The sequence below is a fragment of the Pholcus phalangioides genome, unplaced genomic scaffold (genome assembly GCF_987345545.1).
Source record: "Pholcus phalangioides strain wild (caught in Gottingen) unplaced genomic scaffold, Ppha-v1.0 ptg000039l_1, whole genome shotgun sequence".
NCBI lineage: Eukaryota > Metazoa > Arthropoda > Arachnida > Araneae > Pholcidae > Pholcus > Pholcus phalangioides.
In genome coordinates, this window is record NW_028301625.1 from 16,908,924 (window position 1) to 16,925,046 (window position 16,123).

The following is a 16,123-nucleotide window of genomic DNA, read 5'->3' on the forward strand; positions in this document are numbered from 1 at the left end:
TTGAACAGAACAAGATTAGACGAACGCAATGTGAGAGACAAAGAGGGAGGAATTTATACTCCCCTTTTACAAGAAGTTTGGGACCACATGTCCTCGCATGGCCTTTTCGCCTCAACAAAATTATCGAATTTGCATATTCATGCGTCACTATTATAAACATTACAATTTAATTACATTGGAATCTGGCAACATGACACAATCCGGAGAGCTGATCAGACTCTCCCGATTATGTAAACATTACCAACATAACAATATGAAATGAATTGTTCCAACGGAGGTCTGCAGCCCCCCGCCGAAAATAAGTGAGTACAACACTATATTTTCGTATCCGCACAACGAGACTTGCAATAACTCCCCCGGGAGGTTCTTCGATAAAAATAATTTAAACTGGGCTAAGCCTCGCCCAACTATACATATATTGGATCAAACCCCTCCACGATAATAGCGGCATCGTCGTCATGAGGGAAATTAATTTATGTGGGACATCAGTAGCCCGACCTCTGGCCCGTTCTCGTTCGACAGCCGAAAGACCCCACCCGCCGACTGCCGAACTAATCGAACACTCTGGCCCTTACCGGTTCGCCAGTGGGTCCTCGGGTGGTTTCCGGTAACTGAGAGATCCCTGAGGTCTAAAATAAGAAGGAATTTCCCACATAACGACAAGATCACCATTAACGTAGAGGGATCGGATCCTGATACGTTACATTCCCCCTCACCACGGAAGAATTTTTCCCAAAAAAAAAAATTCTATAGGTTAAAAAAAGTTAATTTACAGAAATACATGCAAAAACTAGTAAGTAAATCGGAATTTGATTCCGATCAGAAAAAAAAGTTTGTTTGAATTGTTAAAACAATTTCCGAATTTGTTCAGAAACACTCCCGGTAGAACTCACGTTGCTGAGCATAAGATCGTGACTGACGGAAAACCGGTTTTTCGATCCCCTTTTTCTCTCCCGCGATGGAAAAAACAATTAGTAGAAGAGCAGGTGCAACAGATGCTCTGTGATGACGTCATTGAGCCTGCCTCCATAAACTGGGCTTCCCCGTGTTTTTTAATCAAAAAGAAAATTGGTGATTGGCGATTTGTCGTCGACTATAAAAAGGTGAATAAAATTACGGCACCCGATCGGTACCCTTTGCCTTTCATCGATCAAATTCTACAACGAGTGGGTGACGCACGATTCGTCTCTACATTCGATCTGGCCTCAGGGTATTGGCAAGTTCCAGTGCGGCTAGAGGATCGGGACAAAACGGCATTCATAACCGATTCTGGAATGTACCGATTTAAGGTAATGCCCTTTGGACTCAACAATGCCCCGGCCACGTTCCAACGCATGATGACTACAATCCTGGGCCACTTAGTCGGTAAGTGTGCCGATTTTTATTTGGATGACATTGTCGTTTACAGTTCGAATTTTGGGGAACATTTACAAAACTTGAAAACAGTATTTTCGTGTTTGGAAAAAGCAGGCTTAACACTTAAGCCAGACAAATGTAATCTCTATAAAAAAGATTTGGAATATCTAGGTCTTTGTTTGACCAAAGAAGGATGGCACGTAAAACAGGACCAAACCGACGCCATTTTGAGTTTTTCTAGGCCTAAAACAGTAAAACAGGTGCAACGTTTTCTGGGACTCTGCGGGTGGTACCGGCAATTTGTTCCCCATTTTGGTGATGTCGCTAACCCCCTTTACGGCCTTACAAAAAAAGGGCAAAGGTTCAAATGGGACAAAATACACCAACAGGCGTTCGAAAAATTGAAACATCTCTTGTCTTGTGCTCCCGTTCTAACCACAAGAAAAAAAGATTGTGCTTTAAAAATTTACACAGATGCCTCAGGAATTGGGCTTGGAGCCATTTTGCAGCAAGTTGAGCCTGACGGGGAAAGGCCGTTAGCCTATGCCAGTCGTACCTTGAATTCAGCAGAAAAAAATTATTCGGTAACAGAACAGGAGGGACTCGCTGTTATATGGGCGTGTAATAAATTTTGAGCCTGGTTTTCAGGAGAACCTGTTACTATAGTAACAGATCACAGGGCAGTCGCCTGGTATTTTGAGGCTAAACAATTGAAGGGGAGGTTAAGCCGATGGGCTCAATTACTACAGGAATATCCTTTAAAGTTTGAATATAGAAAAGGTTCGACCATGCAGGCCCCTGATGCCCTGTCCAGAATGCCCGCTGTTGTCACCGCTGAAACTGATTTCGAGGAAAAAATTGATAATAAATTATATTTGTTCTCGTTTTTGGATTTACCTGAGTTAATTGTTCAACAGAAAAAAAATTACCAAGATATTGTACAGTATTTTAATGATAAATCTGTCGGAAGACAAAAAATTGATGAAAAAATTAAAAAGTATTACCTTTTCGAAAATCAAAAATTGTTTTTTAGATTCAGGAATAAAAAATTGCTAGTAATTCCTCCACCATGTAGAGAGAAATTTTTGACTGAAATGCACATGCATCCCATTTCAGGTCACATGGGAGTCAATAAAACTCTTCAGCGATGCCGACAACGCGCGTTCTGGCCTGGTATGCGTAAAGATATTAAAAAATTTGTCCTGTCCTGTAAAAAATGCCAAACATGCAAATTCGACAATACGAGGCGATGGGGAGGCATGGTGTCAACCTCTGTTGATCATCCAGGAGAAATGGTTGGGATTGACACCATGGGTCCCTTTCCCGTTTCTTCCAGAGGGAACGTGCATCTGTTAGTCGTCGTCGATTATTTCACAAAGTGGGTAGAGTTATTTCCACTAAGACGAATTACGACAAGTGCAGTTGCTAAAAAGTTTGTTCATGAGTACTGTATGAGATATGGCTTTCCAAAAAGATTAGTTTCCGATAATGGTTCTTGTTTTATATCAAACCTTATGAGGGAAACTTGTAAAGTTCTCCAGGTCAAGCAAAGGTTCACAGCCCCCCGCCGAAAATAAGTGAGTACAACACTATATTTTCGTATCCGCACAACGAGACTTGCAATAACTCCCCCGGGAGGTTCTTCGATAAAAATAATTTAAACTGGGCTAAGCCTCGCCCAACTATACATATATTGGATCAAACCCCTCCACGATAATAGCGGCATCGGCGTCATGAGGGAAATTAATTTATGTGGGACATCAGTAGCCCGACCTCTGGCCCGTTCTCGTTCGACAGCCGAAAGACCCCACCCGCCGACTGCCGAACTAATAGAACACTCTGGCCCTTACCGGTTCACCAGTGGGTCCTCGGGTGGTTTCCGGTAACTGAGAGGTCCCTGGGGTCTAAAATAAGTAGGAATTTCCCACATAACGACAAGATCACCATTAACGTAGAGGGATCGGATCCCGATACGTTACAGGCTGAAGTTGGTTTTCTGTGGTTCCCAACTTCAAGGCGCAAATGCGAGCCGATCTCCCTGTTAAAAAGTCTTGCCACAGAGAGCAACAGTCCTACAACGATAAATCATTCAATCATAACACTTCACTCATAGTTAGAAAAAAAAACTGGTGGCAGATGGCAGCACTACACATAACAAACATTACACAGAAACAAACTCTACGTCAGGTTGCGCTACACGTACACGCACATTCCCGCATGTACCGATTCGTTGGGGGGTTCCGTGGGGGGGGGGTGCATTTGGGTTGTAGCAGTAGTAGGTAGGGCCTGCAAAAAATCACTCGGGGATCCATGATGTTCTTAAGTCAGCCACCTCGTTGGGCAATTTGCCTGTTGTGGCGTTGTATTTATATTTGTAACAAATCAAAAGTTTTAATTTCTGAACCACTTCTACATCTATATTTTTGAGAAGAGGGAAAATTTGTTTGGCAAATTAAAAAATATATAAATTTGCATATGTGCTCCGCCCCCTTTTTTTTGGCTGTAAAACTTGTAAGGTATGAAGTTTGCCATGACTCCTTAAAAACTGCTTGAAACTTCTTGAAAAGTCCTTAAAAACTCCTTAATTTTCATTTATGAAATTCATTGTATGAACCCTGTATTAATTATTAGTACCTTTAAATAATTGCTATATTATGAAAGAAAAGAGTTTGAAATTTGTAGCTAAAAAAAACTGAAGAATATCTAAGTATTTTTAAAAAAATCATGAAAAGTGTCAAAACCCTCATTCCACAGGGACAATCAGTCAAAATAGCGCAGATTTGAAAGTGTTAATAACATTGTTACTTGAATGTGTGTATTTGCTAAAATTTAATGTTATGTATAATAATAGGGTGTCTCCCTTCTGCAAAAATTGCAAAATCTGATAAAAGCCGTGAAATAAGAAAAAGATCACATAAGTTAAGAAAAAGTCACAATTCAAGAGAGAAGGTTACATACTGTTTATTATTAAACTTTTCCCACCAAGTTTGTTATTTGATTATTTCAAAAATAAGCCCACAACCTTCATGTGAATGAGCAAAGACATGTGTCTGATGCTATATAAGAGAAATGCTTAAACGTTATACACACGTGTATAATATCAAAATGAAGAAATTGACCAAAATAATCAAATGACAGAAAATAATTGAAAGACAAATTTTTGGAAAATTCCTTGTCATCCAAGTACTCTCAGCCAGTAACATAAATTACAGCACACAATATCACATCTTCTGAATTTTCACGATATTCAACTATAATTTTTATATAACTTGCATTATATATCTGGCAACCAAATTATAAGAAACTGAAATCTGTATTTTCTGTGCATGCATGATTAAAAATCATTTACTAGAAATGCTCATATCTGATTGAATAATAAATTGTTACATTCTAAATTCCTACACAGGGTGACGGGAATTGCCAATTTTTCTGTAAATTTTATTAAAATTAGTTGAAAACTTGGCATGTTATGAGCGAAAAACATGCCGATAAAGTTGGAATTTTCATACGCAACATTTATATCTTTGTGAATATACATTCTATTCTTATAGAAATACACACGAATATTGCACAAATTTAGTACAATATTTTGTGAAGATTACAAATCATTTGCACTTTTTTATTATACAGGGTTGATCAAAAACCTTTATTTCTTATTTAATTTTTTTTTCGGTCTCCTAAATGCAATCATGACTAAATTTTCTCTGGAAATTGTGAGTATAAGCATAGGGTTCACATGAACAAAATTTCAGAAAGATTTGTTCAGTATTTTTGTAGAAATTTGAGAAAATGTCTGAACTCTAAAAAGGAGACAGACTTTTAGAAACAGTGTAGTTTTGTCTTAAATTCCTCCCATTGACTAGCCACACCCATTTATCCCAACCGGATTTTCAAAATTACAGCTAGCCTTTCCCTGAAAAATTCAAAGTTGAATCGTCGAAAACCGGAAACCACTTAATATTTTCATACAGGGTGGGCAAAAAAGGCAGTAGAAACTTAAATTCATAAAAACTGGAAAAATAACCAAAATATAAAACGGTTTGCTGGGTTAGCATCGCTAGGTCATAGGAATTTTTTTAAGACAGGAAAAAAAACTTTAAAAAACCAGCCGATAAATGGTGCTGACATATACAAGTCAAAGATAAGATATGCAATTAATGAACAGAATGCCTCAGAATCGTTTATTACAGCAGTATGTGTTCCACATGACCACCACAAGGGGATAACACATTGCAGGCGAGTCACAAATCCAGCAACGGCAGAGTGCAACAGGTCCACATACACAGTTTACAACGGTGAACTGGTTGTGGATTAGGAGCGCAAGTTCTTATAACTGTGTCCTTTGCATTTTTCCACCGAAGTCGCTCGTACCAGCGCCACCTATCGGCTGTTTTTGAGGTTTTTTCCCTGTCCTAAAAAATTCCCATGACCTAGCAATGCTAACCCTGCAAACTGTTTTTTATTTTGGTTATTTTTCCGGTTTTTATTCATTTTTAAAGTTTGTACAGACTTTTTCCCTGCCCTGCATAGTTCTTATACTTTCTTACTACTTATATATTTTTATATAAGCCAAAAATTGGAGGTAAAAAACTGTTATATCCATGTTTTATGCTATAAGTGTACTTGATTGTATGCAAATTGATTGCTGGCACTTCAAGGTATGGGACCATGGGCGGAGATACTGGGGGCGTGGGGAGGCATTGCTCCCCCCCAGCGTCAAAGCCGACTGATCTAATGTATAAATGTATATATGAATTGACATCATCATCGTGCCCCCTCCCCCAGACTTCCAAGTCTATCTCTGCCTATGTATGGGACTTCAGATCAACACTTTCTCTCTCAAGCCCATGATGATATTGAAATGGCCCTGATGGCCATGCATAGTGAAAATGCATCTGCACTCACAAAATCACTGAATACTGCATATCATTGTATATAATATATATAGCACTAACTATTACCCACGGCTTCGCTCACATGGATTTGGTGATCTGAAAATCCCCCCCCCCCAAGACCTTAAGAGTTCAGTTTCGGAAAATCCCTTCTTAATGAGTCTACATTATAAAATAAACCGACTGATCAAATTTCATATTTATAGCTTTAGAGTTTCTGTATAAACTTCTAACACCCTTATATAATCCCTTTGGGAGTTGAATTTTGAACAATCCCTTTTTGGCAAGTCTTTACATCATAAAATAAAAATAATGAACAAGTGTCATCTTTATAGCTTCAGCGGTTTCAGCTCGGCATGATTTCTCTATAAAACGAACTTTTGAATTCACCCCCCCCCCCCAGGGATGGAATTTCAAAAACTACTGCCGAAATTTCATATTTATAACTTTGATGGTTTTCTATTTAACCTTTGAACCCCCTTACGACTCTCTTAGGGGTCAAATTTTGGAAAATCCCTTCTCTGGGAATCTTTACATTGTGAAATAAAACTACTGACCAAATTTCATATTTATAGCTTCAGCAGTTGTGGCTCAGTGATGAATCAGTCAGGACATCTTGTTATATATACAAGGTGTATAGGTAACGGGTGTATGGCATTTTACTGGTGAACGGTTGATCCTAGAGGCATACTTCCAATTAAAAAAAGCATCCAAATAATGTGTAGTACTCAGATATATCATTAATGTTGCAAGAGCTTGTATAGTTATTCAAATAAAAAAAAATTGAATTTTTATACATACACATTGTGCCCAAAAATCCAATTAGAAAGTATTTATCATTTCTCTCCTGATGCTAACAAAAAAATTCCACATTTCTAAGTTCATTATTGACTGAGATATTCAAATTAAAAAAATGGAGGAAAATCGGGGGGGGGGGGAAACTTCATTAAATGCGAGTCGAGTACAACGGTTTATCTGCATTTAATGCTGTTTTTTTCCTAGTTTCCCCTATTCTCCAACTTTGAATATCTCAGTTAATACTGCACTTGAATATGTGAAAATTTTTCAGTTGACATCAGGAGGGACATGGCAACAACTTTCTGATTGGATTTTGGGGCACACAGACTGTATAAAAAGTCAATTTTTTTATTTTAATAATTGTATAACCCCTTGAAACATGAATGACATATCTAAATACTACACATTATTTGGATACTTTTACTAATTGGAAGTATGCCTCTAGGATCAACGGTTCGACAGTAAAATGTCATACACCCGGTTACCTATGAACCTTGTATAGATATTGCCATATTGCGAGCAGAAAAACAGGTATGTGCAGGTGAAACCGGGAAACATTGCTTGCAACAATAATACCCCTTTTTTTGTAATTACTAAATAATAATATTACCCTTTGGTATAAGGTTTGCTTTTTTTAGCCCTTTGCTCGATTTTTTAGAGTATACAGGCAATAAGTGCAAGTTCACACTTCTCTGTCCTTCTCTTTCTGGATAGTTTAAAAGTTTGATATACTGGTTCATCCTGATCTTGCATAATCTTTACTGGAAGCTCCATATTTCTGTCTTTGGGAATGGAAGTCATTTAGTAAAAATTATGAAAGGATGATGCCACTCTCCGCTGTACATACGAAGGTTTTTAACAACTGGCTGTTGCAAAGATTAATTTTGGAAAAAGAGAAAAAAATTCAACTGCCTTTGCAGGGAATTGAACCCACGGTTTTTCACTTTTCCAGGTGAATGCCCTAGACCAGGGTTTTCCAACCTGTGTTCCGTGAGAGCATTTTGGGGTTCTGCAGAATCAAAAGGGAAGAAACCCCAAAAATCCCGGAACCATGGTAGTTTCAAAAATGCTCTTGTTACTGTTTTATGTAAAGCAAATTTTTATTTCTATTAAGAGAACAAGTACTCTAAAATAATTCAGATAAAATATTGCAATAATCAACTAGTAGGAGACAATATTTGTGTTGGCTCCTTTCTTTCTTCTTATTCTCACACACAAGTCCTTCAGACAACAAAGACATCCTGGAAATGGTATTCCTAAAACTATCAAGACCTACATGAGGATTTTATGAGTCTTCCTTCAAAGATTCTGAATTATTAAGTTGTTACATTGCATTCTGTGCCCCCCCCCCCCAGCCTGCCTCTCTTCCTTGAAATCGCCAGTTGAGATCCATGGTGTTGGATTCTTATCACTTTTCTGACTAGCAAATTGTAAATAGCAATCCTAAGAAAAAAAGAAAAGCTTCACTTTTTAACTTGCCTGAGGTTATATTTCTCCCATTCTACAGATTTGTTACCACAAATGGAACCTCGTTTACACAACATTCAAGAAGCCATGTCGAAATGTTGTATTTGGATGAAAATCTTTCAATTGAAACTTCTTTGAAAATGACCCCCCCCCAAACCTCACTGAAAATATCACAAAAAATTCAATGGTTTCAATTGCATTTTGTTTGTTATATAATAATTTTTGAGATAAATTATTAGCCACAACGTAAAAGTTTTCAAAACAATATTATAAATTACTTAAATAACTGATTCACATTTCATCACCGTTGCTTAAATCCTGAGTATTCTTATATTGTTCTGCTGAAGATTTGAAAGAAAAAGCATAACTTTTCACTTTTTGAATTTTTTTTTCTTCTCTATCTAAGCAAAGCAGATGTCCAACTCTCTAAAAGTTGTTTAAAAGAAAAGAACCGAAATACTAGATATTGATGTTTCTCTCAGGGACATCGCCAACCTTTGTCAAGGGCAAGCATCATGGCAAGCTGTCGACATTGCTGCTTGCCTGTTTAGTGCTTCGAAGGGGTTTTTTTTTTTTAAACTATTCTGAGCCAGGCTGTAACTAGGGAGGAACTTGGGAGTTTTGGTGACCTTGGCACCAGACTACAAGAGGCGAAAATTTCACTACAACTTCTCTCTCGACATTAAAAGGGGACCTCCTTAATGTGTGCTTGCCTCGGCTTACCAAGCATCTGGTTGCAGTCTCATACCGTACCTCTGTTAACATTCAGTCTATTAGTCCATCATCAAAGTTTAAGGCCTTTTAGGTGACAATATGCAATGAAAAACTATTATAGTGATACATTTTTGTAATCCACAATAATCACATCGATTCAATGTATAGAAATGCTCATTCTCGGAAGCAGGTCTCGAGAAAGGCATCGACATTTATCTGCATTTTTTTCTTCCAATTATTCTTTTGTTTAATGTTGAAAGAAAAGTGTAAGGGAAATAAATTTCCCATGAATGACCATCATTGTATGTGGGTGAGTTCACCGAAAATGTCAATATTCCTACCCTTTGTAGTAGCACATAATCGTTCTCAATGGACTTCAGGACACCCTGTACAGGGCCACAACTTGGTCACCCAAGGCAATCGCATATTTTGACGCCCCCTTGTAATGTTGAAGGAGAGGTTTCAGAATGAAATTAGTGCCCGAGGTACAAGACCCGCCTGCTCCCCACTAGTTGCAGCCCTAATCCTGTATATTGAAGAAATATTCAAAATTTCTTAAGGGTAGCCTCGTTACCATCAAGTGTTCCATATGAGCTTTCACATTGGAAAACCCTGCCCCAGACCATTAGACCGCAAAGGCAATATATCTCTTAATCTTTCCTTGGAGCTCGTATGCACTGAAAGGGATCGTATGCATGTACATGAATGGCTGGACCTGACTCAGGCCAAGCTCACAACTGCTGACGCTGCCACCAGATGGCGACTTATGGTTATTTACTTACTTTTTACTACTGTTACTGTTTGTTCCTTTTTTTTATTTTGTTGCAACTTTACTTCCCCCTTAAATAAGCTAAGGTGATTAAAATATATAGTTCAAAGCTTATTTTTAATCTCTAATAATACTCATGAAAGCAATTCAGCGTGGGTATACTGAAGGGTAAATAATGCAAGAAACAATGGCATTCTTTTATTTTTTTATTTATTTATCAAAGAAATGTACAAACATACATATACAAATAGAGACAACTTTTCATCCAAGGTGAACATGACTGTCACATACTGGATGATGGGTTATTAAAAAAAAAGAAGTACAATGTGTGAGAGGGGGAAATACCTATATATAAACACTTTTACATAAACGTAAATATAAATGGGGAGGGAAATTAATAGTTGAATATCAAATAGATGGGTGAAGGGGGAAAAACAAAAAATTAATAGTAACATCATTGTGGCAACGCATGGTGGGTGCATTTTAAATATCAAATTTAGAGATAATAAATATGATTTGAATAATTGAGCTACTGTCAGAAAGGCAAAATTTTAAAACCTTCAATTCATAGAGTGACTGAATGTGTAGTATGATCTGTAAATAACTGACTGCCATAAAGTTATTCATTCAGATATTTTGTGTAGCATTGATTGGTTTTGCATTCTAATGTCATGTTGAAATATTGTTGACAAAGAGGCATTACTGATTTCCCCATTTCATTCTCATTTTGTTAGCAGGAAAGAGCATTCCATGCCCATTTGTATCCTATAAATTCTCTATTCAAGGGAGATGTAGGAATTGTGTTTGCTGAAGAAGTGATGAGGCTCTTTAAAAATCTTATCAATTGGACATCGAATGAATGTTCTTGACTGCCAACAAGATGAGAATTAACTAGGGAAGCTTGCTCCAACTTTGTAAGCAATACCCTAAACCACATTGGAATGCTACTCCTTAATGCCATGCAAGGTAGCTGTGCATAAAGTTTCAAAATAATGATTGCATATCCTCAGAACATGGTGTTTATGTGGTCTCAAATTATAATTTTTTTTTATTATACATTTTGAGCAAATCTTGAAGGGTTGTGACATCTCATTCATAGAAGATAAATGTCACATTGAAGTCCCCTAAAGTCACATTGAAGAGAAGAATAAATAAAAACGGATAGGATGACTGTAATTTACTGGACATTCCTATAATTTTAGCTATCTTGATTTTTTTTATGCTAGTGATTTGACATTGGTGAAAATGAATACAATTAATTGATTGTTAAATACACTGGTTGACAAATGCTGAGGGGCAGTGTTACTTTTTGTTGTACTTAATGATAGACATCCTTTAAAGAAATGAATTTTGGCACATGTTTAACACATCCTTAGGTATCTTTATTTTGCAAAATGGAACAGATATCGCCCCTATAGTAAAACAAGATAAGTAAAAGAAATAAAGATGCTCTTTACATCAATTGTAAATACACTGCTGGCCACCCAAATTGCAACACCAAGAAAGACAAGAGATATCGCAACAATATTTATTTTGTAGATAACATGTTGACCAAGCATCAAATGATTAAATTTATAGACTTCTGTGAAGTGTGGTTCCTGCCAAAATCAGTAGCCAGAGTAGCCGCCATTGTTGGAGATCACCGCTGCCACACACCTCAGCATTGATTCAAAGAGACTTTGGATGTGTTCTTGGGGTACAGCAGACCAAGCAGCTTCCACGCATTGCCAAAGTTGATCTGGTGTGGCAGCTGGGGATGTAATCTGGGTCAATCGTTGAGCAACCATGGACCACATGTTTTCTATCGGCGAAAGATCCGGAGAGCGAGCTGGCCAGGGAAGCAATTCAATCTGGCAATTGACGAAGAACCTTTGGACAATGCGTGCCACATGTGGTCGCGCATTATCCTGTTGAAATATGGCTGTGGGCAAGCCCTGAAGGTAAGGAAGGACAACTGGCTCCAACACCTCGGAGATGTAGCGCTGGCTTTTTAAAGTACCGGCAATGCGTACTAGAGGAGTGCGAGAGTGATATCCAATACCACCCCAAACCATAATACCCGGTGCAGGACCAGTGTGGCGGTGCATAACGCAGCTGTTCAGCATCCTCTCTCCACGGTGTCTCCAGACTCGAATCCGACCATCGTGGTGTTGCAGACAGAAGCGTGACTCGTCAGTAAAGACAATTTCATTCCATTGTGCCGTCCACATCCTTCTTTCATCGCACCATTGGCGGCGGAGACGTCTGTGGTTCTGCGTCAAGGGTAGACGAAGCAATGGACGTCTTGCAGAGAGACCACTCTGCTGTAAACGGCGTCGAATGGTACGCGCAGACACTGGATGATGCGGTACAGACTGAATGTGCTGTGCTATGGTTCGTGATGTGGCTGAGCGATCCGTCACTGCCATACGCACAATACACCTGTCATCACGTGAAGTGGTGCACTGAGGTGGATGCGATCGAACACGTCGGTCCGTCGTACCCTCCTGCATCCAACGATCACATATCTGCATTACAGTTGTTTGGTTTCGTCCAACACGACTACCGATTTCCCTGAAAGATAATCCACAATCTCGGTAGGCCACTATCCTTCTTCTGTCGAACTCGGATACTTGATCAAAAGATGATCGCTGTTTTCTACGAGGCATAATTGATCGTTTTTTTGAAAAAACCACAAGAAAAACACAATTGCCGTACTTCAAATCGTCGAAATCTCCAAGCCTTAAATAGCGCTTTGAAGTGGCGCCACAGGCGCGTGTGATGTGCATCTGCGCTGAAATTCTAATCATTTGCATATCTCACCTCCGCTAATGCATGTTGTAAATTTCATATCATTTGCATGCTTCCTTCAGGGTGTTGCATTTACGGTGGCCAGCAGTGTAGTTAAAATAAATGCTTATTCTGCTGCAAATAGCAACAGATATGAAGTGTTTGTCGGCATGAAGAGTGATTTTTCTGGCACTTAAGCACATTTGGTAGCTGTTGCACATGCTGTCCACTAAATTGTTGGAGAGAGCTTGAGGGATTTTGTCCCATTCATCTTTCAAGGCAATTTTGAGTTCTTGTATACAAGGGTGGTTTGAGCTTACCTGCCACCTGGGTGCCAAGAGCCTCATGTACTGCCCCTAAAGAAGACTTGTGGGAGGTTGACAGGACTTTTCTTTCGGGAACCCTGGTAAAGATAATCAGAGGAAAAAAATCACGCAATTGTTTACCAAGCATAATCGCGTGACCATATGTTTTGCTTTTGCAATGATTGTTCTTTTTTTCGGTTTAGAGTCATTTTACTGTTCTTAATTATGCCAGCAGCTTTTGGTGACAAAACGTCATCATTACTGACACTTATCCTGTAAAGAGAAAGTATAACAAAGCAACTTTTATGTAAAAAAATGTTTAAAGCTTTTTCGGTGCACCAGTGATTGGCCAAGTAAGAAGAATAATTCTTAATTTGCCTTCATTTTTTACCATTACAGACTAGATGAGGATATCAAAACCAATACCAGCTATAGAAGGCCTCAGCATGAAGCTCGTGATGTCACTGAAGAATGCCATCTTACCTATAGCCATTGTATATGCTACAAAATACGGTGAAAATGGTACATGCGTCAGCCTGCTATAACCAATGGCTACATGCGAGATGGCCTTCTTCAGTGATGTCGCGAGCTTTGTGCAGAGGCCTTCTTCTAAAGATGGTGTTGTCAAAATGCACTCTTGCCTCTTGTGATAGAGTACAGTCTTGTTTCTGATGTTACTGTCCTACAAGTGCTTTTTTTCTACCTTAAGGTTTTTAAAGGTAGATGGGATTATTAGCAAAAATTCGCAGATGACGGGAAGCTAATGGGGGGTAATTGGGAATCAAAGCAATAGGGAGTTGCTCCAGACCAACTTAAAAAGATTTGCAGGAGGCAAAGGAATGGAGCATGACTTTTAGCATTGACAAGTGCATGGTTTCTCATTTTGGTTCAAACAAGCCACATTTCTTTTACAATTTGAACGGTGTCATTATCCCGGATGCAACGAGGGTCACCGATTTGGGAATTCTCATTGACCAGCAGCTTAGGTTTTCTGAACATTGTTTAGCGGTGGTCAAAAAAGCAAATAGAATGCTTGGTTTCATTATTATTGTTACACCGTCAATTGACTGCTTTTACAAAGGGACACCAGTATCGATTGGTAAGGGACAATTCTAGGTTATGGTGTCGCAGGGAGTTTTTCTCTAATAGGGTTGTTGATAAATGGAATAGCTTACCCCCAGAGGTAGTAAATTGTAACACAATTGACACGTTTTAAAAAAAATACAATAAACATGTTGGGGTAAATCGAGAAGCTATCCATACTTAGAATTAGACAACCATAAGTATTCTTTATGGGTATTGTATAATATTTCATCATGTACATATATTGTTCATAATTGCATTTTTAATTGGATTTCTGTATTTTTGAAATATATGACATCCATATTTGTTATGGGCATCTTTTTCTCAGCCACTTCATTGGGCATTTTTCCTGTTGTGGCATTGTATTTGTATTTACAGAGGGGCTTAGCAGCCTAGGGTGGCAAATTACAGAAATGAGTGGTCAAGAAAATTGATATAATGAAAGAAGGGCCCTGAAATTTACAAAACTATAAATCCGGCTCTGCCCAGAGAGCGAGGGACTATGTCAGTGAGTGAATGAACAAGTTTGTAAGCGAGTAACCAAAAGAGTGAGCTTGAGAGTTTTCGATCCTGTGAGTTACCTAAACAGGGTGCAAGCATGTGAGTGACTAAAAAATTGAGAAACACAAGCATGTTTACAAGCTGAGCGCGCTGTAGCCCGGCAAATTTAAGAAATAAATGGTCAAGAAATTAGACTAGGATGAGAGAAGTTTGGCAAAATTTTTGTATTACAGTCAGCTAAACCATAAATTTGCCTCTGGTCATGTGAATTTTTAGCATTGGAAATTTAAAAGAAATTTGTGTCTAACTAAAGCCTAAGCTGCTGCCCCTTACAACCTGCTGCCTGGGTGCACCCTTGCTCAATCTGTCCCCTGCTTGTATGGTTTGAGGAGGGTTAGGACTTTGAGCAACACATCTACCAAGGGCATCCCAGGTGTGCTCTATGGGATTTAGGTCTGCCAAATGTGTAGGCTATGTCATGCACTAATTATCTTCACTTGCGAGAGTGTCTGACACTTCATGTCCTATGCGGACAGGTATTGTCATTCATAAACTGGAAGTTTAGACCAACTGCACCATAAAAAAAAAGGACATGACCCAGGAGGATGCCAGTGCAATACCTCTGTGATACAGTATGTCTCACTCAAAGATATAAAGCAGAGTTGCACCATTGTGTATGATACCCCCACATCATTATTATTAATTTCCTACACATTCTGCTGATGGTAAGAAGTTCCCTGCTCTCACCACAATAGCTGGGGTCCAGAATCACTGTTGATGCTGTAGCACAGTTTATCAGAGTACATAACTCTGGACCACTATTTCTGTTCCCAACAAATATGCTGATTATACCAACATAAGCTTTCTTGATGATGTGCTCATAGCATAATGTATTTTAAAAGCTTCCCCTTGAATTATTGACGTAAGTTAAGGTATCACAATATTTAAAAAACATTTTCCTTAGTGTACCATAATTTTATTTTGTGTATTGGTAGTATTAAGTTGTGTAAAAATAGGATTGGTTTATTTGCTGTCAAATAATAGTTACCTAAATAATCTAGTTTATAACTCGTATTAGTTATTAGCTACAGATTCACCACAAAGTGAGTGCTCTGTCATTTTCACTGTAACAATTTGGTCATTATTTTGCATTATAGTAAAAACAAATCATTAATTTTCTTTAGAATTACATCCTTATAAGTATTCTGGCTATCCAATGCTGGTGAAAACAATCAGAATGGAGACATGTGATCCCCAACTTTTTTCGAAGTCTGCACCACTTTTAGCAGCTGCGACTGAAACAGCTTATTACACCGTTAATTGCTCTGCTTTGAATGCAGAAGAACTAAGACGTGAGGGAGGGCTTGAGGTAATCATATTTTATTTCTAATTAGCATTAGTTTGAATCTTACTTATAAGTGAGTGAAAAGTATGTTTTTTTTAGTAGCCGGTATAAAAATTATAAGAAT

At 38.4% G+C, this 16,123-nt stretch overlaps 1 protein-coding gene across 1 annotated transcript in view; it reads left to right on the top strand.

Moving 5' to 3' along the window:
- Positions 1–16,123, top strand: part of Rme-8 (receptor mediated endocytosis 8) — a 328,909-nt gene that overhangs the window by 194,598 nt on the left and 118,188 nt on the right. Inside the window, exon 35 of the mRNA XM_089253740.1 lies at positions 15,839–16,023. Within this exon, the coding sequence (XP_089109866.1) occupies positions 15,839–16,023 (185 nt within the window). The remainder of the gene's footprint in view (positions 1–15,838; positions 16,024–16,123) is intronic.